Below are 23,847 nucleotides of genomic sequence, written 5' to 3' on the forward strand. Positions count from 1 at the left end.
ATTATTTTGCATTGTTTTTGAATATTTGCAGATTTTGAGTTTCTTGCTTGATGTTTACTGCCAATCTACGAGGGATGTTTGAAAAGTCCATGCAAAAATATAAACTACTTATTTGTTTGGGATAAACCTTTTTTATTTTTTGACATAGTCTCCTTTTAGACTTATACACTTCATCCAATGCTAGTCTAATTTTTTGATCCCTTCTGAATAATAGGAATTGTCCAAGTCTGCAAAATAGCTATTAGTTGCTGCAATAACGTTCCCATTTGAATAAAATCTTTGTCCTGCCAGCCATTTCTTCAAATTGTGGAGCAAATAGTAGTCCAAGGGAGCCACGTCTGGGGAATAGGGGGGATGCAAAAAGAGTTGGAACCCTATTTCCATTAATTTTGTGGCCACAACTGCTGAGGTGTGTGCTGGTGCATTGTCGTTATGTAAAAGGACTTTTTTGCAGCCCAATCGTCAGCATTTTTCTTGCAGCTCAGTTTTCAGATGGTCCAATAACAATGAATAATATGCACCTGTAATAGTTATACCCTTTTTCAGATAGTTGATGAGGATTATCTCCATTAGTACTTCCATAAATGCCTACCACGATATCACTGGAGACAGTCTGAATGATGTTGCAGCAGAAGATGCCCTAATGGTACGTGGGGCTGCTGCCCTGCTTCACGGTTGTGATGGTTCTCACTTATACCCTTGTAGCAGCGGTGTCCCTAGGTTGTTAGGAAGTGATGGTGCGGTCCAGTATGGCACTTCATAGGATACGGCAGTCTTTGCATGCCTCTGTGTGTTGCCCATGTCTGGATCCAGGCCGACAAGCATGTGCACCTTCTGCTGACCGCTGGTGAGAACATCGATGCACTGTTGAGAGCTAATGCCCCATGTGTTGTGCAATTCTGTGGTACATCCACCTGGCCTCTCACAAGCCCACTATACTCCCTTACTCAAATTCCGTCAATTGCACAAATGGTTCACGTACACACTGTTTTGGTATGCTAACAATGTTGCAGACACAGATGGAGATCCGTATGCCATGGAAAACTGGCTGCCGTTGGCTCTGGTGGTGACCAACTGCTGTGCAGCTAGCAACGTTCCACATCCAATAATGCAATTCATCGTGTGTCCACAGTGCTGCGCATGTGATCATCGCATGCACCACCCTCTCGTAGTGTCCAGTGTAAGTATGGTGAGTCTTCTTCACTTGCATCAATGTGTTTGCTTTTCATTTTCCAGGAGTGTATTTATGTAACATAACTGACACATCAGCTTGTACACAAAATCCTGCACGAGCAACACTTTCACATTTATGTTCAACTATCTACATCTACATCTACATCTACATCCATACTCCGCAAGCCACCTGACGGTGTGTGGCGGAGGGTACCTTGAGTACCTCTATCGGTTCTCCCTTCTATTCCAGGCTCGTATTGTTCATGGAAAGAAGGATTGTCGGTATGCCTCTGTGTGGGCTCTAATCTCTCTGATTTTGTCCTCATGGTCTCTTTGCAAGATATACGTAGGAGGGAGTAAAATACTGCTTGACTCTTCGGTGAAGGTATGTTCTCGAAATTTTGACAAAAGCCCATACTGAGCTACTGAGGGTCTCTCCTGCAGAGTCTTCCACTGGAGTTTATCTATCATCTCCGTAACGCTTTCGCGATTACTAAATGATCCTGTAACAAAGCATGCTACTCTCCGTTGGATCTTCTCTATATCTTCTATCAATCCTATCTGGTACGGATCCCACACTGCTGAGCAGTATTCAAGCACTGGGCGAACAAGCGTACTGTAACCTACTTCCTTTGTTTTTGGATTGCATTTCCTTAGGATTCTTCCAACGAATCTCAGTCTGGCATCTGCTTTACCGACGATCAACATTATATGATCATTCCATTTTAAATCACTCCTAATGCGTACTCCCAGATAATTTATGGTATTAACTGCTTCCAGTTGCTGACCTGCTATTTTGTAGCTAAATGATAAAGGATCTATCTTTCTGTGTATTCACAGCACATTACACTTGTCTACATTGAGATTCAATTGTCATTCCCTGCATCATGCGTCAATTCGCTGCAGATCCTCAGGCATTTCAGTACAATTTTCCATTGTTACAACCTCTCGACACACCACAGCATTATCTGCAAAAAGCCTCAGTGAACTTCCGATGTCATCCACCAGATCATTTATGTATATTGTGAATAGCAACGGTCCTATGACATTCCCCTGCGGCACTCCTGAAATCACTCTTACTTCGGAAGACTTCTCTCCATTGAGAATGACATGCTGCGTCCTGTTATCTAGGAACTCCTCAATCCAATCACACAATTGGTCTGATAGTCCATATGCTCTTACTTTGTTCATTAAACAGCTGTGGGGAACTGTATCGAACGCCTTGCGGAAGTCAAGAAACACGGCATCTACCTGTGAACCCGTGTCTATGGCCCTCTGAGTCTCGTGGATGAAGAGCGCGAGCTGGGTTTCACATGACCGTCTTTTTCGAAACCAATGCTGATTCCTACAGAGTAGATTTCTAGTCTCCAGAAAAGTCATTATACTCGAACACAATACGTGTTCCAAAATTCTACAACTGATCGACGTTAGAGATATAGGTCTATAGTTCTGCACATCTGTTCGACATCCCTTCTTGAAAATGGGGATGACCTGTGCCCTTTTCCAATCCTTTGGAATGCTACGCTCTTCTAGAGACCTACGGTACACTGCTGTAAGAAGGGGGGCAAGTTCCTTCGCATACTCTGTGTAAAATCGAACTGGTATCCCATCAGGTCCAGAGGCCTTTCCTCTTTTGAGCAATCTTAATGGTTTCTCTATCCCTCTGTCGTCTATTTCGATATCTACCATTTTGTCATCTGTGCGACAATCTAGAGAAGGAACTACAGTGCAGTCTTCCTCTGTGAAACAACATTGGAAAAAGACATTTAGTATTTCGGCCTTTAGTCTGTCATCCTCTGTTTCAGTACCATTTTGGTCACAGAGTGTCTGGACATTTTGTTTTGATCCACCTACCGCTTTGACATAAGACCAAAATTTCTTAGGATTTTCTGCCAAGTCAGTACATAGAACTTTACTTTCAAATTCATTCAACACCTCTCGCATAGCCCTCCTCACACTACATTTCGCTTCGCGTAATTTTTGTTTGTCTGCAAGGCTTTGGCTATGTTTATGTTTGCTGTGAAGTTCCCTTTGCTTCTGCAGCAGTTTTCTAACTCGGTTGTTGTACCACGGTGGCTCTTTTCCATCTCTTACGATCTCGCTTGGCACGTACTCATCTTACGCATAATGTATGATGGTTTTGAACTTTGTCCACTGATCCTCAACACTATCTGTACTTGAGACAAAACTTTTGTGTTGAGCCAACAGGTACTCTGAAATCTGATTTTTGTCACTTTTTCTAAACAGATAAATCTTCCTACCCTTTTTAATATTTCTATTTACGGCTGAAATCATCGATGCTGTAACTGCTTTATGATGGCTGATTCCCTGTTCTGCGTTAAATTTTCAAATAGTTCAGGTCTGTTTGTCACCAGAAGGTCTAATATGTTATCGCCATAAGTCGGTTCTCTGTTTAACTGCTCAAGGTAGTTTTCAGATAAAGCACTTAAAAAAATTTCACTGGATTCTTTGTCCCTGCCACCCGTTATGAACGTTTGAGTCTCCCAGTCTATATCCGGCAAATTAAAATCTCCACCCAGAACTATAACATGATGGCAGTATGGCTCAATATTTCTGCAGGGAATTTCCAATGACTTGACAAGTCCATACAATGCCAAGTTGCTGCACAACGCTCAGCAAAAGAAGGTCTGTCGCAATATTAGGAGGCATCCCTGACTTTTGTCACCTCAGTGTCTGTATCATACATGAATAGAATACTTCTATTTTGCATTTCAGTTGAAAACACTTGCACTCAGTACACTTATTCCATAGCCTAAGAAACACATGCTTCCTGCACAACAATTCTATGTGAATAAAGGCTTTGCAGATGAAGGGAAATATACTCTCCACTGGCACCACTGCCAGTGTGACAAGAAAATGCCCACCAGGTGGTTTGCCTTAAAGATTGATGACCTTGCAGGAGGACAATAGCAACAAAATTTGGCATAGTTTAATCTACAATGGCATATACATTGCAGTGGTTCAAGCAAACTGGTGCCAATTAAAGAGATTCACAATCTGGAAGATACTGAGTAACATCATACAGGACAGATCAATTCATATATGTACAGGGTAAACATCAAAGGACACATAGCACACATCAAAGTTGTGAGGAAGTAAATAGTATGTGAGCAGTTCCAATCTTTGTCTCAATAGTGAAATGCCATCTCCATGAACAAGGTTAAAGGGGTTACTACACAAACAAAATAAGACAAAAATATCACAGTGGGGACAGTAACATAAAAACTGGAGCATGCAGCAACAACCAAAGGCTTATTCATGGATGAATCTAAGTTTGAAGTACTTTTAAGTCATTATCAAATATTTGTTTTTGTTGACTTCATGGAGAATGGATGAAGAGTGAGGAGTGAAGCATGGTGGAAACTTGGTCATGGTGTAGGGAAATTTTGTGGATGATAAAGTTGGTGATTTAGTGAGAATTAATGGAGGAAGGAAGGAAACTGATCAACAATGCAGTTCAAACTGGCAAGAGACTTATTAGTTATGGGTTTGTTCTGCAGCAGAATAAAGATCCCAAACATGCTTGTAACTTGTGCAGAGGGTATGTCAATAGAAAAGACAAATGTGGGGAACTGAATATGATTTGGCCAAGTTAGTCACCCAACTTAAATCCCATTGAGGTTTTATGAGATTAACTTGATAGGGGGGGGGGGGGGGTCAGAAAACTCAGATCATTTAATCTTAAAGCTCAATGGAATAATTTACTGTTGTGATGGACTGCAATATCTGCTAGAACACTACAATATCTTATCTCCAGAATGCCATGAGGTCGAATGCCTTACTTTGAAGAGGCTAAAATCTAGACCATATTGTATTGTGCTTTATTACAAAGAGAGAAAATATTTATTTTATTGATCTATTTATGTTGTACAGCGTGTGTGTACACTGAAATAAAGTATATAGCTTTTACCACTGGGATGCAAAACTCTTGACTAGTAGTATACAGTCACTTCCCAGCTATTTCTACTAGTTTTATTTTTAAGGAAAAAACATATGTGCACACCCTCTATATCCTCTTTTTCTAAATCAAATCTACTCCTTATCAACTGTACATTCTGTCGTCAGGTAGTCATGGGTCATCCTCATCTCCTTCTTTACTCAGTTTCCCACCCTAATATTAGTTTTGGTTTCCTTTTCCTCCGTTCTTATATGTCCACACCACTCGACCTTCTTCCCATCCAACACACTACATATTTCTTCTTTCACTTCCATTCTCTTTAACAGTTCATTGTTTCTTACTTTCCTAATATTCTTTCTGAACTTCTAAAAATGCCCATCTGTAATACTTTCAGCTCAGTAATAGTTTTCTGATTAGTTGCTCAGGCCCCTGCTGCATACGAGACTATTCTCTCTATACAGACTAGAATATCATCCTTTTAGCTCTATTTGTAAAATTTCTGATCCATAAAACACAATTGAGCATCCCAGTGACCTCCCAACTGTTGCTAATTCTTTTATTAATTTCAGTATCTGATCTTTCCTTTTTTCTGAAATAGATCCTAAGTAGCAAAAATTATTTATATTTTGGAGTATGCCATATGATTAGTACCTACATAAACTTTAAATAGTGTTGGTGACATGGTGAAGCCTTTAATTGATTCTTATTTGTTGTAAATTTCTACAAAAGCATACTGTCAATTTTAATTTGGCATGTCTTACCTTTAGATATATATTTTATTATCTTAACTAAGGAGTCCAGTATGTTTGACAAGTGGAACGTTCTCCAGAGTAGTTACCTTGGAACAGTGCTATATGTTTTTTCTTACTCAATTGAAACTAATCCATTTTTTCATTTTTCCTTTTATTGCCTAATAAAGTTTAAAACATTTCCTACTATGGAGCAATAGACAGTCAGAACTGATACCGCGTGCATTTCGAGTTCACTTATTCTGGTATATTATATAAAGAGTTCTTCAGTTGATTACTCACTGAGGTCTATGGTCTTATGGCCTGACAGTGTATTCTGCATTTTGTGTGTGTAGCCACTTCTGCTATCCTCATATTACTCCTACTGTATTTAGTGATAGACAATAGCTCTTCAACATAAACTGCAATTAAATTTATTTTGCAGTTTTATTTAACAAAAAATGGCTGACTTATAATGCTGATATCTAACTTATGAAAGAAATATGTGTATGCCATATATAAATGTTAGGTTAGTAAATATTATATAGTAAGGATGATGTTTAACTGGTGCTAAAGCAGAGACTGAGATCTAGTTAAGTTGCATTTGCAGCATAACTCTAAGTTGAACAAACATTTTGGTAAAATACAGTAATACAATTTAAAATTTTGTTCTCTAATAGATGAAAAGCTCCTAACTGTTCTATGTGAATAGTGCTTTTGAAAATATTGACTACAGTATTACAGTACTTGGCTTTGTTGTCTTTGTAACTCTGATTTTTATCACTATTCGATCCTTAATTAGACCTAAGGTAAACAGATGTAGGCTAGCAATTCTACAAAACTAAACTTCTCATTTTCCTTTATTTATGCAGTGCTTTTTAATCACTAAAACATAAAATTTTAGAGGTCCTAGCTCTCTGGAACAGGGCATTTTCCCTGATAGACTGAAATATGCTATTGTTATACCTTTGCATAAAAAGGGGGATAGATCTGATGTCAACAATTACCGTCCAATCTCCCTTCTAACAGCTTTATCCAAAATTTTTGAGAAAGTAATGTATTCAAGAGTAGCTTTACATATCTGTAAAAATGAAGTACTAACAAAATGTCAGTTTGGTTTCCAGAAAGGTTTTTCAACAGAAAATGCCATATATGCTTTCACCAATCAAATTTTGAATGATCTGAACAACCGAACACCACCCATTGGGATTTTTTGTGATCTCTCAAAGGCTTTTGATTGTGTAAATCATGAAATTCTGCTAGACAAGCTCAAATATTGTGGCACGAGTGGGACAGTGCACAAATGGTTTAATTCATACCTAACTGGAAGAGTGCAGAAAGTTAAAATAAGTAGTTCTCATAATATGCAAAGATCAGCACATTCCTCAAACTGGGGAACTATCAAGAATGGGGTTCCACAAGGGTCAGTCTTGGGTCCTTTGTTGTTCTTAATATATATTAATGACTTGCCATTCTATATTCATGAAGAGGCAAAGTTAGTTCTCTTTGCTGATGATACAAGTACAGTAATCACACCTGACAAACAAGAGTTAACTGATGAAATTGTCAATACTGTCTTTCAGAAAATTACTAAGTGGTTCCTTGTAAACGGACTCTCACTGAATTTTGATAAGACACAGTACATACAGTTCCGTACAGTGAATGGTATGATGCCATTAATAAATATAGACCTTAATCAGAAGCATATAGCTAAGGTAGAATATTCCAAATTTTTAGGTGTGTCCATTGATGAGAGATTAAATTGGAAGAAACACATTGATGATCTGCTGAAACGTTTGAGTTCAGCTACTTATGCAATTAGGGTCATTGCAAATTTTGGTGATAAACATCTTAGTAAATTAGCTTACTACGCCTATTTTCACTCGTTGCTTTCATATGGCATCATATTTTGGGGTAATTCATCACTGAGGAATAAAGTATTTATTGCACAAAAGCGTGTAATCAGAATAATAGCTGGAGTCCACCCAAGATCATCCTGCAGACATTTATTTAAGGAACTAGGGATATTCTCAGTAGCTTCTCAGTATGTATACTCTCTTATGAAATTTGTTATTAACAACCAAACCCAATTCAAAAGTAATAGCAGTGTGCATAACTACAATACTAGGAGAAAGGATGATCTTCACTATTCAAGATTAAATCTAACTTTGGCACAGAAAGGGGTGAATTATACTGGCACTAAAGTCTTTGGTCACTTACCAAATAGTATCAAACGTCTGACAGATAACCAACAAGTATTTAAGAAGAAATTAAAAGAATTTCTGAATGACAACTCCTTCTACTCCATAGAGGAAGTTTTAGATATAAATAAAAAAAATAATAATAATAATAAAAAAAATAAAAATAAAAATAAAAAAACACAAAAAAATGAAAAAGTTGTTATATTAACTTAAGTGTGTTGTTAAATTAACTTAATTATATCATGTATTGGAAAATTTGACTCGTTCCACATCATTACGAAATATCGTATTCTTGATCCATGGAACTAGTATTAATCTAATCTAATCCAGGAATTTTTTCAGCATCAGTGTTGTAACTGCAAAGGACACTATTCAGAAAGTGCAGTCTTTACCAATCTCATCAGTATCATAAGTATTAGCCAAAACTCATCTATGAGGGCACGCTGAAAAGTAGTGTCCCCAATTTTTTTGTGTGAGGACTCTTAAAGCTTTTTAAATAAAACCAGAGTTGTTAATAGTCTACATCTTTATTCATCATGTCTGTATGTTTGAAGCTCTTTGTCATTAGAGAACTTTGAATTTCAGTGTGTAACATGGTGGTTTCTAATATAACTATGTACATGCAAGAAAACCAGCATGCTGTAATCGAATTTGAATCTGAAGAGTTCATACCCGCATGGAGTGCCTTCTCCTTCAGTATAACAATGCCAGAGCACACATAAGCACTGCAACATCTGCAACATTCCAACACCTTTGGTTCACTGTCATCAGTCATCCTCCACGCTGTCTTGACTTGGTCCAATTTGATTTTCATCTGTTTCCAAAACTTAAAGAATGCCTTTGAGCACTTCACTTTGATAGTGATGAAGTGGTGAAAACAGAGGTGAGGCTGTGGCTCCATCAATAAAGTCAAACATTCTACAGTGACTATATCAACCAAATGGCCTCTTGTTTTGAGAAATGTGCTTGTCACCTGTGTGACTGTTGATAAATAAATATGTAGACATGAATTATAAAGATGTAGAATGTTAATAATGCTTGTTTAATTTTAAAAAGCTTTAAGAGTTTTCACATCCTTCATTATTAATACACAACTGGCAACTGCACAGTAATGACTGTCTATCACACATGGTGTTTCATGAATAATGGCTGCAGATTCATCCAAATGAGAACCAGCTCTATTGGTGTCTACAGTACACCTGTGATGTTTTTGTTACATGAAAAGTTCTCACCTCTAAACACTCTAAAATTCTGGTGCTCCTCTATTATTTAGAGATAACTGCAACATGTAACTAACTGTTTGCTGATTAGTTTCCTGTTTTTGTTACTTGTACCTCATATTTGTATGGGTCACTTTATTAAAATTTGTCAAATAATATGCATCACTGTTTCTTACCAGTTCATAGAGTTCTGGCATTGTCTTTGTATTGACAAATTCCTGGGTAGTGTAATTATTTGCCTTGTCTGATATGTAGATTGGGTTGAACCATTCATAGAGTGAATGATAAACACCAAATCTTAAATCAGTTTTCTCACGAAGTGCAGCAGCCAGATCTCCTGAAATGTAAAAATTATTATTCATCACATTTTTGTATTGATGTTGTTGATCTTCACTTCATTCCAATGTATTGCAATTTCAAAAATGTTTATTTTGAAAATTTGTTAATGCCATTATCAATTTTGATGTGTAGATAATGAATTTAGGCATAGAAATAGGGGTTGTAATTAATAAATTTAATGTAAATGTGGCAATGGTAATTCATTGATGGAATATAAATATTTTAAGGAGTAAAGGTAACGAATCTCTTGTACTGCTACATTTTCTGTACTTCTATAGTTTTGACACTGTGTGTAACAGATGGGATCATTGTTCCATTGTTCAGAAACAAGTACATATTTATTTACGTTGCTTGTTGATCATACGTAGTGTATTGTACTAGATTACCTTGGGTTTGTCTTAAATCTAGGGTTTTACAAAGAAAATTAATCACGTTTGTATGTACGCATTACAAATTATGTATAGTAAAGTTCAAGTAGTCAATTACTGAATAGAGGCAGGGGTGCAGTAGACAATCTCTAACAGATCTTTCAAATGCATTTCTATTTAACATGCCATTTCAGTCATTTGGCAGCTTGTTCAACAGTTTTATTCTCATATACCCGGTACCTGCCTAATAGCAGCTTGTACTAGCTATGATTATTTGTAAATTTCCTTTTAATTTGGTAATTTGATGGTGTGTATCAGAATTTTTTCTTATACTGCTGTTATTGGCAGTTATAGTTTTTAAATAAACATCAGTGTGTCCATCACATTCATACATGGTAATGGTTATACTTTTGATATTTTAAACAATAGTTCACATAACTTTCTAACACTGCCTCTTGTAATAACTGCAATGGCTCTCTTTTGGATTCCGAAGCTCCCTAAAGCTGCTGGGGTATTTTACCAGAATATGAGCCCATATTTTAGATGCACATTAGAATATGTACAAAAAGTGTTTCATTAGTGACTGCTCCTTTTAGGTTGAAACTGATATAATCAATATGTTTGTCCCACATTGAGTCACTTTGTACCAAAATCTGAAGTAATTTTTTTCCTCTTTATTTATAATGTGTTCACTTCCAGTGGTGACTTCAGGACAATGTAAGATGTTATTTTAATAAACTGTGAGATGTAATGATGGCCAATACCTACCTTCAAGGGGTGAAATATGTAGTACTGCCAACAGATACATATCAAAGTCACATACTACCTAGCTTTTGGAACTTATATGTTGTCTGACAAAAAAGTGAAGCATCAGAAGGGGAGGAAAGACAAATAGAAACTTCATGAGTTTAGAAGCTATGTGATGTTATTTCAGTGATTACAGTCTGCCTGCTTAGCTGACTGGTAATGTGCTTGCCTCCCATGGAATGGGCCCAGGTTCAATTTCTGGCTGGATTCTAGATTTTCTCTGCCTGTGAACTGGGTGTTGTGTTGGCATCATCATCTCATTATTACTGACATGTAAATCACCCAATGTAGTGTCATCCAAAATAAGACTTGCACCTGGCGGCCGAACTTCCCTGGACAGGGCCGCCTGGCCAACAGTGCCATTTTATCATTTTGATTTCAGTGATTACAATACTGAGCGCCAAATTTACAGAGAAGTTGGCAGTATGAGCCCACTTAGCAGCCTGTTGCACCCTCTCTGGCGTGGATGCATTCACTGAATCTGTTGGGAAGGCCGTCGTAAAGTAATTGTATCCTCCTGTGAGGCCAATAACTGTTGTAGCTGGTCCTTGATATCCTGGATACTGGCACTGTAATGGGGCTGAAATATGAGCTGGACCCTCACATGTCCTATCTGGGGATTTAGCTGGCCATGGGAGTACATCAACTCACGCGAACTCCTCACAGACACATGCAATGTGTGGATGAGAACTTTCCTGCGGAAAAGTGGCACCATGATAGAATAATATGTGACTGAACACATGAGGACACAGAATGTCCATGACTTATCATTGTGCTGTCAGAGTTTTCTCAATGGCTACCATCTGTCACCTGAATTTATGGCCAGTTGTTCCTCACACCATGATGCCTCAAGTAACACCACAGTGCCTCTCCAGAACACTGGAAGAATTGGACCTTTCCCCAACTAGCTACCGTACTTGTGGGTTAGTGCAGAACTAAATACGGTGCAATGTCATTCATTAGCAGTCCATGCTTCCCAGTCACACAACCACTTCAAACACAATATTCTGCGTTGTGGCATTAATGGCTGCCTATGCATGGGACGGTAATTCCCTATTCCAGCTGCATCTAGTATCTGTCCAATGGTGTGGGATGACACAGACTGATGCAGGGAGTCCATTATTTATTCTTGGATGGTGGCTGCTGATGTCATGAGGTAACGGTGTGCTTGCTGCAAAATATGACAAATATTCCTTCTGGTCATCAGACATGGTTGACTAGAATCTTGACGATGAGTATGCCTGCCCTCATGTTCTTATGCAGTCCAACATTAGGAGGCCACTCTCATATCTGAATACCCCACAAATCTGGTTATTTCACAATTCAATAAGCCACCCAGATGTGGACCCACAATGAAGCTGCTTTTAAAATGTGTCAGGTGCTCATAAGCTGTCTCACATGTGTATGCAGCATCTTTATGTTCTTCACAGTGCTCATTCAAAATCTGACACTGTACATGCCCCTTATGGACCATCCATAAATTACGTCACACATTAAAGGGGAGTAAGGGGGTCAACAAAGTATGACATCATGTGACAAGGAGCGGTACAAGTCACAATCTTTAAGATGTTACACGTATACACCTAAGGTATTACAACTCTAAACTTCAGTAACACATATACATCTAAGGTATTACAACTCTAAACTTCAACTATAATGAAAAACTTTAAAATATTACCAACTCTATCAATATTATCAAATAAGGTTTAAATTTGTTTGTATCACTTTTTGACATATGGCGGCTGTACAAATTCACACTCACTGTACTTATGGTGTCATGCATCAGCCATCTTTGAAATAAACCAAATGGACACTACTGCCTTTGAGCCTTTGACAAAAATTCCTGCCACCCTGATTTCATTTATGTTTAATTGTTTATATCATTTAGTCAACACTTGACTTTTTCTGAGTGATGGAAGTGTTTTTCTTAGTTCTACTATTTTGTGATTTTCAATTTATTTAACATGTTTAAAATTAGTAAAAAAATTGATTTAGGTATTCTTTACTGCAAACTATATGGAGTATACAGTGCAGCTTATGCTGCTAAAAATAAACAAAACATAAAAGACCAAGTTAATACCTTATGTTGATGACTGAAAAGTAATGTAAGGTTGAAGTAAAATGGATTCAAAAATCAAAGAATTGCAAGTAAAACTGATGAAAAAGAAAGTGACAGTGACAGATTTTTTCAAAAAATCCTTTCATTATCAAGACAAACAAAGCAACTAGAGCTCATGGCCATAAAAGCAAGTTTGAGTTTTACATTATTTTAATATTTCATTATCCCTCCATTAAAAATATAGCTAGTGTTCCACAACTAATTAAAAAATGGAACTACCCAGTCAGTTAAGTTTGTTTGTTATTCAGTACTTATTATAAAATAAAGTCATCAAACGCATCTTTCTGTCTGCCTGTACGAGGTAATCTTGAAAGATTCAGGTTCAATTTCAATGCAGTTTTCTCTTTCATGTAACTGTATTCTTCAGGGTAGTTTAGTATACACATTGTGTAACATGCCTACATTCCATATTTTATGTGTTTATTTTTAATTGCAGGAAGAAATCAAACAGGACATACCATAAGACACTAAAGGTATTAATATGAAACCAAGTGGGAGGCAGTTACTTCAGACAGTATCTTAATCAGCACTTATTCAGAACACTTAGTGGAATAAAACTGTAGTACTGGAATTTGAGCTCGCCAGCTTGCTGTTAGCATGCAATGCTAGCAGGATGACAGATAACAATAAAAACAGCATTAAGGAAAGACATTCAACAGAAAAAAAGCACACTGAAGAGAAATATCACTGCAGTGGAATGACAAAAAAAAGTAATGAGTCTAAAACACAAACTATTCTAGAAATTTTTGAAAGTAATTCCAGCTTAAAAGCTGCTCATAACATTTGATACAACTGTTGGTCAGCCTACAGTAGAAGAAAATCAATCCAGGTTACCTGAAGATATAAAGGAGAATGTAATTTTTGGTGACACATTGATGATCAATATTGCATTGGAATTATCAGGTGCTGCAAAACAGTGATGACTTACAAGTCAAACTATGTAAACGAGGCTATACTATCAGTCAATCAGGATTTCACTTAAGACTCCTTCCTAGATGAGTCAATACAGAGAAAGGAAAAAAAAATGCATACAAACTGTTCCCAATATATTGTGCAAACCAGAATATATTAACAATGAAAACAATCAATTATTGACAAAATAATTAAATTGTATAGATAAAACATCTGCTCACCAAGCATCAGCAGAACACACATGTAAAAGATGGTTATAATTAGTAAGCTTTTGGAGCCAGTGGCTCCTTCTCAGGCAGAGGGGTAGTAGGGGAAGGAAGAGGGCTGAAGGAAAAGGCCTGGAGAGATCTAGGAAAAGAGAAAGATTTCAGGAAAGTCAACAAGATTTGAAAACCTGAGAGCTTAAATGTCAAAGACAGGGTAAATTGCAGACAGAGATTACTGCTTAAAAATCATGCATGAGTTATTAAAAGTGAAAAGCTAAGTGCATTGTACATAACAGAGATGGGAGAGGGTGGTGAAAAATAAAATAGATGGGTAAGGAAATGAAAGATGTAGAAAACTTAAATGGAGTGAAGCAAAGAGTAGTTACTGTGATGGTGGCGGACAGAAGTGGAAGCACACAAGATAAATAGTATGTGTGAAAATAATATTTTAAGTAACAAAATTAATAAAGTAGATGGTGGTGTAAAGGTGCCATCTCTGTGTTACAAAAGACTAGAGAAGGAAACCTCAGGTAAAGAGGCATTCAAAATAGCTGACTGAAAAATAGCAGATAATGGTTCTAAAATTAAATTACTTCACCAGAATGTGCAATATGCTTCCAATAAATCAGAAAAAAATTATTAGTAACTGAGATGCCAAATGTTTTTATTATGACAGAGCATGGGCTAAAGCAAAATGAAATAATGGTGTATAACATAAAAGGATGTAAAAAAAATGGCACATTACTGTAGAAGTGAACACAAAAGTTGGGGTATAGCTATATAAGTTGATAGTAATGTAAAGTATCTAGGAAAATACACAAAAAGCTCAGTAAAAACTGGATCACAGCAAAAACTATTCAGAGTAGAGAAGAATTAAAAGAAGTGTATAAAAATTATCAGGAGGAGAAATGTTTAGCAAAGGTAAGGTCTACAGAGACATGAAGAAAGTCTACAGCAAGGTGATTAATGAGACAAAAGCAAGGCCGGCCGAAGTGGCCATGCGGTTAAAGGCGCTGCAGTCTTGAGCTGCAAGACCGCTACGGTCGCAGGTTCGAATCCTGCCTCGGGCATGGATGTTTGTGATGTCCTTAGGTTAGTTAGGTTTAACTAGTTCTAAGTTCTAGGGGACTAATGACCTCAGCAGTTGAGTCCCATAGTGCTCAGAGCCATTTGAACCATTTGAACAAAAGCAAGTTACTATAAACACAAAATTGAAACTTCCTCAAATGTCTCCAAAACTGTCTTGGAACACATAAACACAAGCAGAAGAGAGACAGAAGTTGCAGCTCACATAAACATCACACTTGCAAAGGAAGGAACATGGCTAATGATCCATATGAAGCATCTGATATTTTCGATCAGTACTACATAGATGTAGTGGATGGGTTGATCAAAAACCAAAACACCTAAATAGTAAATAACATAAAAACCTCCAAGATGGTAACAGATTGTATATTTCAATCACCTACAGAAGAATCAGAAGTCATAAATATAATTACATCTTTAAAAAAGAGGAATTCAGAGGGATTGGATGACATGTCTCCAAAAATAATTAAACATATTTCTAAATACATAAGTAAGCCTCTCACATTCCTTATAAATCAAATATTACAGAAAGGAGCAATTCCAAATTGCCTAAAGAAAAGCCAAGTAATTCCCATTCACAAAGGGGGAAATAAAGGGAATCTCAGCAACTAAAGACCTATTACAGTCACATCTCTACTGTCTACAATTATAAAAACAGCCATAAAGGATAAGACAGTAAATTTCACAGCAAAATGTAACATAATAAATAGCACACAGCGTGGTTTCAGAAAAGATCAATCTACAAAGACAGCAGCAGCAGATTTCACAGATTATGTAGGCTTAGTCAGGGCATTGGAAAATCAGAAATAAGTTTGTAGTTTATTCCTCAACCTATCTTCTGATCATGTGTCACAGAGTCCTGTTATGAAAACTAAACTAGTATGTCATAAGAGGCAGAGCAAATAATGTTATCAAAACATTTATCAAAAATAGGCAACAAGCATAGAGATAAAGCATAGAAAGGGCAACAGATTGGGAAATGTGTTCTCAGCATTAAAAAACATAAAATGTGTTGTAGCACAAGGATTGGTATTGGGACTATTACGTTTTTTTTTTACTCTATCATTAAATGTCATAACAGAAGCTGTAAATGAAACAGTGATCATGCATGTTCACAACACATTTCTAATAATCACGAGTACATTTGCAAAGGACCTTGTAACCAGGACATGTTCAGAGATGGATAGGGTATACAAATATTTTGGGGGGTGCAACCTTTTCATAAATGGAAGTAAAACAACTTACATAAGAACACAAGCAAATAGGACAGTCAAAGCAGATGATCTTGATATCAATCTTTGGGACCTCAGCATTTCAAAAGTTCATTTCAGTAAGTTTCTGAGTTTGATGATAGATAGTCTCATGACATGGGAGACTTATACAGATAAAATGTGCTAAAAATTTAGCATGAATATATTTCTCCTGAGAAAAATGTCACAAACTGTTGATTATGACACCTTGCTAAAAATGTTTTATGCTGTAATTTAGACACGTATCTCTTATGGTAGATCTGTGTGGGGTAGTGCTGCTAATATACATGTAAGCAGATTACTTAAATTTCAAAGAAAGTGATTACATGCATTGGAAACCTATCACCAAGACAGTCCTGTAGAAGTAAATTCAAAGCATTGCAAATGCTTACAGTGCCTGATCTGTACATATGCTATATGAAAGAATTATGTATCTTAAAGTAAAACATATAGCTATGATGAACAAAAATATACGTAAGTACAATACTAGGTGTAAAGATAATTACCACATGTATTAAAACATGTTTAAGTTAAGTGACAGAGAACCTAACATAGCTGGATGTATATTATATAACAAACTTCCAAACACTATCAAGAACTTAAAAACACTGTATGCTTTCAAACAAAAACTACGTCATCTGGTCTCAGCTTGTTACAGTGTAAAGGAATTTTTAGACGCAAGTGCAGCATTGTAACTGAGTTTCTTAGAAAATATACAACTGTATATATTCGGTTTAACTATGTCTGAAACATATAAATATATTTTTATGGTATGAACTCGTAATCTCTTTTACAAATGTCTGAAAAATTTTATATATCTAAGCTTTTGTGTAAATAACAAATACTTTGTAACACACCTGTGTATATCCTTATGTATCAAGTATAACTACCAAAAGTCATCCAAGGATGAAAAAAAAAATTTTTTTTGAGGCAGATGATGGAATGTCTGTCAGTGTACTGCTACTATGTGTAAATTAATCCAATATCACCATTTTACAGATAAAAGACTCTAAGCCCAAACACAAGGTGTAGGCATAGGCCTAGTGCTTCACCCATTACACTGCTTTCAGCAACCAAAGCATTTGTTAATGGACCAATCATCTGTTAGATAATGTTAATAATTTCATTATATTGTAGTATCCACCATTTCAGATTCTGGCTTCTATAGTAATTTATTATCACTGGAATCAGCAATATTTAATTAAATGCACAGTATTCTGTAAACTCAAAAATTCATCTACATAATGACTGAAAATTACTGATTACACTTGCCATACAAGTGTATGATAGAACTTGTAATATGTACATAAGTTTATTACTACTACTACTAAAAGAATGTTTGATGAATATTTACCAAGTAGATCTCTCTGGGGGCCTACATCCATAGAATTCCAGCTGAATGAGTATTTTGATGGCCACATTGTATAACCTTCATGATGCTTGCTAGTAAGCACAACATACCTGAAACAAAACATATTTGCTATAGTTGTGGTTACTGATAATAGGAGAAGTAGCTTCAATGCATTTCAAATAATGTGTTATGAATTTTTACTTTCATTATCAATGAGCTTCAAACATTACTTATAATAATGATGTCCACAACTGGTCATTAAAAAATAAAGTAACCCTAAATGTAAAGAAAACTAACTATATTAACTTACAATTGAACAAAAAACACAATGCCACTAGAATAAAAGTTAATAATAATGAATTAGAATGTGTAACAAGTACCAAATTCTTAGGGATGAATGTAGACAGCCAACTGAAATGGACAAACCATGTCAACATTTTGGCAAAGAAATTATCCACAGCATGCTATGCTCTTAGAATCCTTGCACCGGTATGCAATAATACCTGTCTTAAAATAACATATTATGGATATCTACACTCAGTCCTCAGCTATGGGATCATGTTTCGGGGAACAAGTGTCAGTAACATACAAACTGTGTTCAAAGTACAAAAAAGAGCCATAAGGATAATAACAAACAGCAACAACAGGGCCCACTGTCTAGAATTATTTAGAAAGCTAGGCATTCTAACTGTTTCTTGTGAGTATATCTTTCATAACATAATGTTCATTAAGAAAAATCTCAACATGTACAACACAAACAGCCTACTACATGACCATGAAACAAGAGCTTGTCACCATCTCCATCTAGATAGAAAGAACAAGGCAAAGACACAAAAAAGTATATTTTATAATGGGATAAAACTGTATAACAAATTACCACAAGAAATTAAAGAAATAAATGAGCCCCTTACTTTCAGACAAAAGCTTAAAACCTTTTTAGTAAGTAAAAGTTGTTATACTGTAAAAGAATATTTAACGTAGATGTAGATTATTAGCAACATATGACATTATCACCAAAATATTATGTAATTATAAACGTGTGTATGACTAGTTATAAAAACTACACAAAATATGAGAAACCTGTTTCATTGTAAATGTAAATGTGTGCTCATGTGTTGTAAACTGACGACATCCATACAATATTTATTGTTCCACGGATGAATAAATAAATAAATAAATAAAATAAATATATACAGATAATAGGGACCAGTTTGGCAGATGGAAATAATATAAGTCAAATTAATACAGTTAGAAAGACAAACAGTTGATTTTTACAATTATATCTCTGTCATACATTATATGACTCATTTCACCTACTGGAAGCCTCTTCTTCTTAAAGGAACATTGGGTAAGAATCAGTGAATGAAAGGGAAGATGGATCTTCATTTATGAAACTTCCACTTTCTCTTTCTAGAAATTTAAAACATAACTGGAAAACTTTTTCATCAATACATTGCTATCTATTACATAAATAAAATTTGTCCAAAAGTGCTATAGAAAATAAAAAACCAACTAAGGACTAAGTTACCACAGAAATCAGAAATATCATATAAAATATACAAGAAATTTACAGAAATTATCAGATGACTAAAATATATATTGGTAGCAAGACTTACAAGAACTTGAAAACATATTAAAAACTTTTAGTCAAATGAGAAGAGAAGCAGAATTCCAGTGGAACACTCAGAAAAATATAACTTCTTCTAATATCTCAAAGACAGTTTAGTCTCATAAATACGAAGCAGAAAACATTTGGCTACCATGTTACTCATAAAGATGCGTAAAGGACAGTCACATTCCTTAATGTATGTGCCATATTCAATGAGTCACAAATAGGCATAATGTAGAAACCAATGGTAAAATGAGAAAAAAAATTTAAATGTCCGAAATAATAACAGAATCCTTCAAAAGTTTACCCACGGTCTGAGAAATGGTGAGGGAGAGGTGTGGGCAGCTCGCATTAGTTTTGTTGTGAAAGGTGATATAATTTTCATATTTAATGAGAAACAGCTCTGAGAATACTATTTATAATCAATATCCATTACATGCTCTGGCTTTATTCAAACTAATACTGAGCTGATACATCTGTTTGTCTGGCAAGACAAGATATGAAAACAACTGGCTGCTCCTATGTCTCTCACTGAATATGCCCTTGGAATCCCTATTTCTGTTTCAGGAAGATGAAACTGAAATCCTGGAATAACTGTATCATTGGAAAATAAGAGTGTTGTAGAATTTGGTAACATATATACTAACACTGATAAGTATATGTTGAAAGGTCTTCAAATCACTCCGACTTTTCTTATAAATTTCGTAATGGAGGAATAAATTATTATTCAGAAAGCTTGGAAAAAAGTAAAGGCAAAGACACATGTGATACAGGAAACAACAGATTCATCACTATGACAAATACACTAACCAAAATTTTAAGCAATCAACATGTTCAAAGAAAAACCTTACTTAGTGAATGGTGTTCAAGATGATATCAGAAAGGGTAGAAACACCAAAATGGTAGTAGAAAACTTCATCACATTTGTGATCAGAGAACTGGAAGAACATAAACAGATCTGTGGATTATTTATAAATCTCTCTAAAGCCACTCATTAAGTGCCGCACAGATCAGTATCAGGGTAACTATATTACAGTAAAAAAATCAATACAGAATTTCTTTTATTATAATATAATATTAGGGATCACACTTTTCATATTGTTTGTATCTGTGTGGTTGTGTTTGGTAGGTACTTAGACTAGAAAGATTGCAGTAGCTAAAAAACTAGTAAAGTCTCTGTATGTGATATGTGATTTAGTCTCTCATTACGTACAATTTTCAAATCATTTGATTTGATGTACAGGAGACACGTCAAGGTTTACAAAAGAAACTTTTTTCACTTTTTAAAGAGAAATACAAAAGTTTACATTGTATTTTACATTTCTAAGTTACAGCTAAGCATGTACATAAAATAATACATGTAATACAATCCCTGTGTTCAGACTGTGATACTGCATTTAACTGTGTACCATGGATCAATGGGCTGCTGGTTTTATTTAGAGAATCTATAATATCATTATGCTGACACAAAATATTTGCAGTTATGGTGCAATATTATAAAATAACTGTCACTGAATAAAACTGCTTTTCTCTGGGTAGATCCAGAGCAAAGCCACTGCAACTGTACCAAAATGTTGGTTATATACAGTGACAGTTGTTTTACAATGTGATGCAGCACCATACCCAGAATGCTTTTATTTTAACGGACTCTGGATGCTGATGCCTACATGCTTACATATTATTATGGTATCTGAGCTACAGCTTTCAGTATCACAAAGTATTTTGTTGGTAGCAGAACATAATTTGTAGCAATCATAAAGAAAAACAGCACAATAGTAGAATATGTTTACTATGATTTTAAATTGTGAAGTGTAACGTACCATAAGTTCAATGTTAGGAATATTGCTTTTCACTTCATAGGTTTATGATACTTGAATGCAGTTAATTAAAGGGTGATAATATGTCCAGATGGCACACCATTACCTGTAGATAATGAACTGACAAGTGACTTAGAATTAAAAACTTATTTAGAGATGGAAAGAGCAAATTAATAATTTGGAGAGAATAAGCTGTTAATGAATGCAAAGAAAACAAAATATGAATATATGCAAAAAGGAAAAAATAGCAAATATGAAAGATAATAGCAGTATATTGGAGGTTGTAGAGTTTAAAGCAATTTGCTGCATCAGGTTTGTGGGATTGATGTTGAACAAGTAGACTGTATTATGCAGGAATCCCACATTGATATAACATGGAGTAACAAATTTCTTATCAGAAAAATGCTGTGTCTCCAAATAAGACACAGCCAGGGCAAAAGCATCACAAGTGCAAAGATGCGAGCTGGTACCAGTGCCATAGAGACCTGCCACTTGTGCGAGTTCCACCAGTGCCATGGGCGGTGCTGAGGTTGAAGATATTGATTTCGCCTCGCCCAATTGCTGGCCAAGTACAATCCACCAATGACTTGATAGCAACAGACAGAAGCCTACTTGGGAGATAGAAGAGCAGCTCTCACCCACTTGGTAATAGATCATCATCCAGGGCTGACTTAGACAGGGAACATCATTTAGTGCACTCTTAGAAGTGAACAGACAGTTGTTATGTATTGCATTTGCTATGTACTGTGAAGTTTACCTATGATTGTTTGTACTTAGCCATTGAGGGCCTTTCTTGTGTTATACAGGGTGTACATAAAGTCTGGGAAAACTTTCAATTATTTATTGCACAAGAACTAAACATTGTACACATGTCATACATATTGTATGTTGAAGACAAACTCTGAAATATTTTTTTAATGAACATTCGATATGCGATGTCAAAAAGGTAATCGAATTGTTGCCATACCTGTCCCAGCATGGCATTGTCGACTGTGGCAGTCCCTTCCCATATTCTCTCCCGGAGCTCTGCTACATAATGTGGTGGAGAGAGTACGTACACCAGATCTTTAATGTATCCCCTCAGAAAAAAGTCACGTGGAGTGAGGTCTGGAGATTGGGGAGGCCATTTCATGAAACAACTGTCCCCTTTTGTAGCATGGTCAATCCATTGATGTGGCATCTCCATGTTCAGGTACCCGCGAACTTCACGATGAAAATGGAGTGGAGCTCCATTCTGCTGAAAGATGAATGGAGAGTCCGATCACATTTGAGGCATCGGCCATTGCTTCAAATGTCCAAATAGGAATATCCAGTGACAGTGCTCTCACGCAAGGAGAATAACCTGTACAATTTTTGATGTGACAAGGCACAAAAAACATTTACCTTTGGGAAATCATGCTCAAATTAAATTCATTTGTGTGGATGCTTTGTACCCCAGATTCAACAATTATGCCTGTTCACTTTCCAATTAGTGTGAAAAGTAACTTCATTGATAAAAATTAAGTGATCAACAATGCCATCCCCATGTTCATCCATTTGCTGCAACTGCAAACAAAACTCAAAATGCTTGTCTTTGTCATCATCATTTAGCTTCTGCACCAGCTCCATTTTGAATGGTTTCATAGACAGCTTCTGCCACAGGACTTTCCACACTGTCATTGGAGCCATTTCAGGTTCACAGGATGCATGACGCACTGATTTATTTGGCCTCCTTATGAATGTCTCTCATAATCACTCCACATTCACTTCACTCACACTGGGATGTCCACTTCTCTTTGCCTGGTACAAGCAACCTGTCATAATGAATTTATGGTGCCAGTGGTAAATGGCCTTCCTTTGTTGATGGCTTCTTACCATACTTGGTTCTAAACATCCATTGAACAGCTGTAGCACACTTGTTTTTGTCAAACTCCAACACACAGAAAGCTCTCTCCACACCTGAACTCGTCATGCTTGCAGCCAGCACTGACTACCGGCACATTACCAAACTATGCTGTGGTAGTATACATGAAAAAAAAACTTTTAGTGTCTCTCTTCAAAATGACATATGTATGATATCTGTACAATGTTTGGTTCTTGTGCAATAAAGAAATTGGAAGTGTTCCTGGACTCTATGTACGCCCTGTACTACATGCAGTGTTGCAGACTTAATAATTCAACTATTCACAAAGATGAGTAAAACTTTTAACTCATTTGTGTGACTATGTTACTAATTTGTTGGGGTATTGTAGAACCTTCATTCTCCTATCCTGTTACCTCACCCTGGGGCATAGCTGTGTAATAGAGGCAAGGAGAAATTGTCTTAGTGGGGTACTGCTCCAGAAGCCATTTCACAAACTCACAAACTTGGACTACCTTAATAACAGTGGCAACTTGGCCTCCCCAGCAGTAGCAATGAGGCCTTTACAAAACAGGCACAAGGGCTTTTCTTTAAAAAAAAAAAAAAAATGTAAATGTTGATAATAAGACACTTCGAAAAATATATTAAGACTATATTAACCCTCAACTATCAAACTGAACACCTGTATCAGGAAATGTAGAAAATGTTGTCTTATACAGACAGTACAGCTATGAAACAAATATATTACATTTGTTGGAAACTTATGCCACCACACTCAAGCAGAAATGAATTTATATTGTGAATATACACTGAACCAAAATATTATGACGACCTGCTTAATGGCTTGTTTGCCTGTCTTTGGAACAAAATACATAATTGATTCTGCATATCAGCAATCTGAC

At 36.1% G+C, this 23,847-nt stretch overlaps 1 protein-coding gene across 1 annotated transcript in view; it reads right to left on the reverse strand.

Moving 5' to 3' along the window:
* LOC126187751 (alpha-L-fucosidase-like) overlaps nucleotides 1-23,847 on the reverse strand; it is a 100,188-nt gene that overhangs the window by 40,017 nt on the left and 36,324 nt on the right. Inside the window, exons 3-4 of the mRNA XM_049929004.1 lie at nucleotides 17,683-17,789; nucleotides 9,418-9,578 (exon numbers count right to left, since the gene is read on the reverse strand). Of these exons, the coding sequence (XP_049784961.1) occupies nucleotides 9,418-9,578; nucleotides 17,683-17,789 (268 nt within the window). The remainder of the gene's footprint in view (nucleotides 1-9,417; nucleotides 9,579-17,682; nucleotides 17,790-23,847) is intronic.

This window comes from Schistocerca cancellata, chromosome 5 (genome assembly GCF_023864275.1).
Source record: "Schistocerca cancellata isolate TAMUIC-IGC-003103 chromosome 5, iqSchCanc2.1, whole genome shotgun sequence".
Lineage (NCBI taxonomy): Eukaryota > Metazoa > Arthropoda > Insecta > Orthoptera > Acrididae > Schistocerca > Schistocerca cancellata.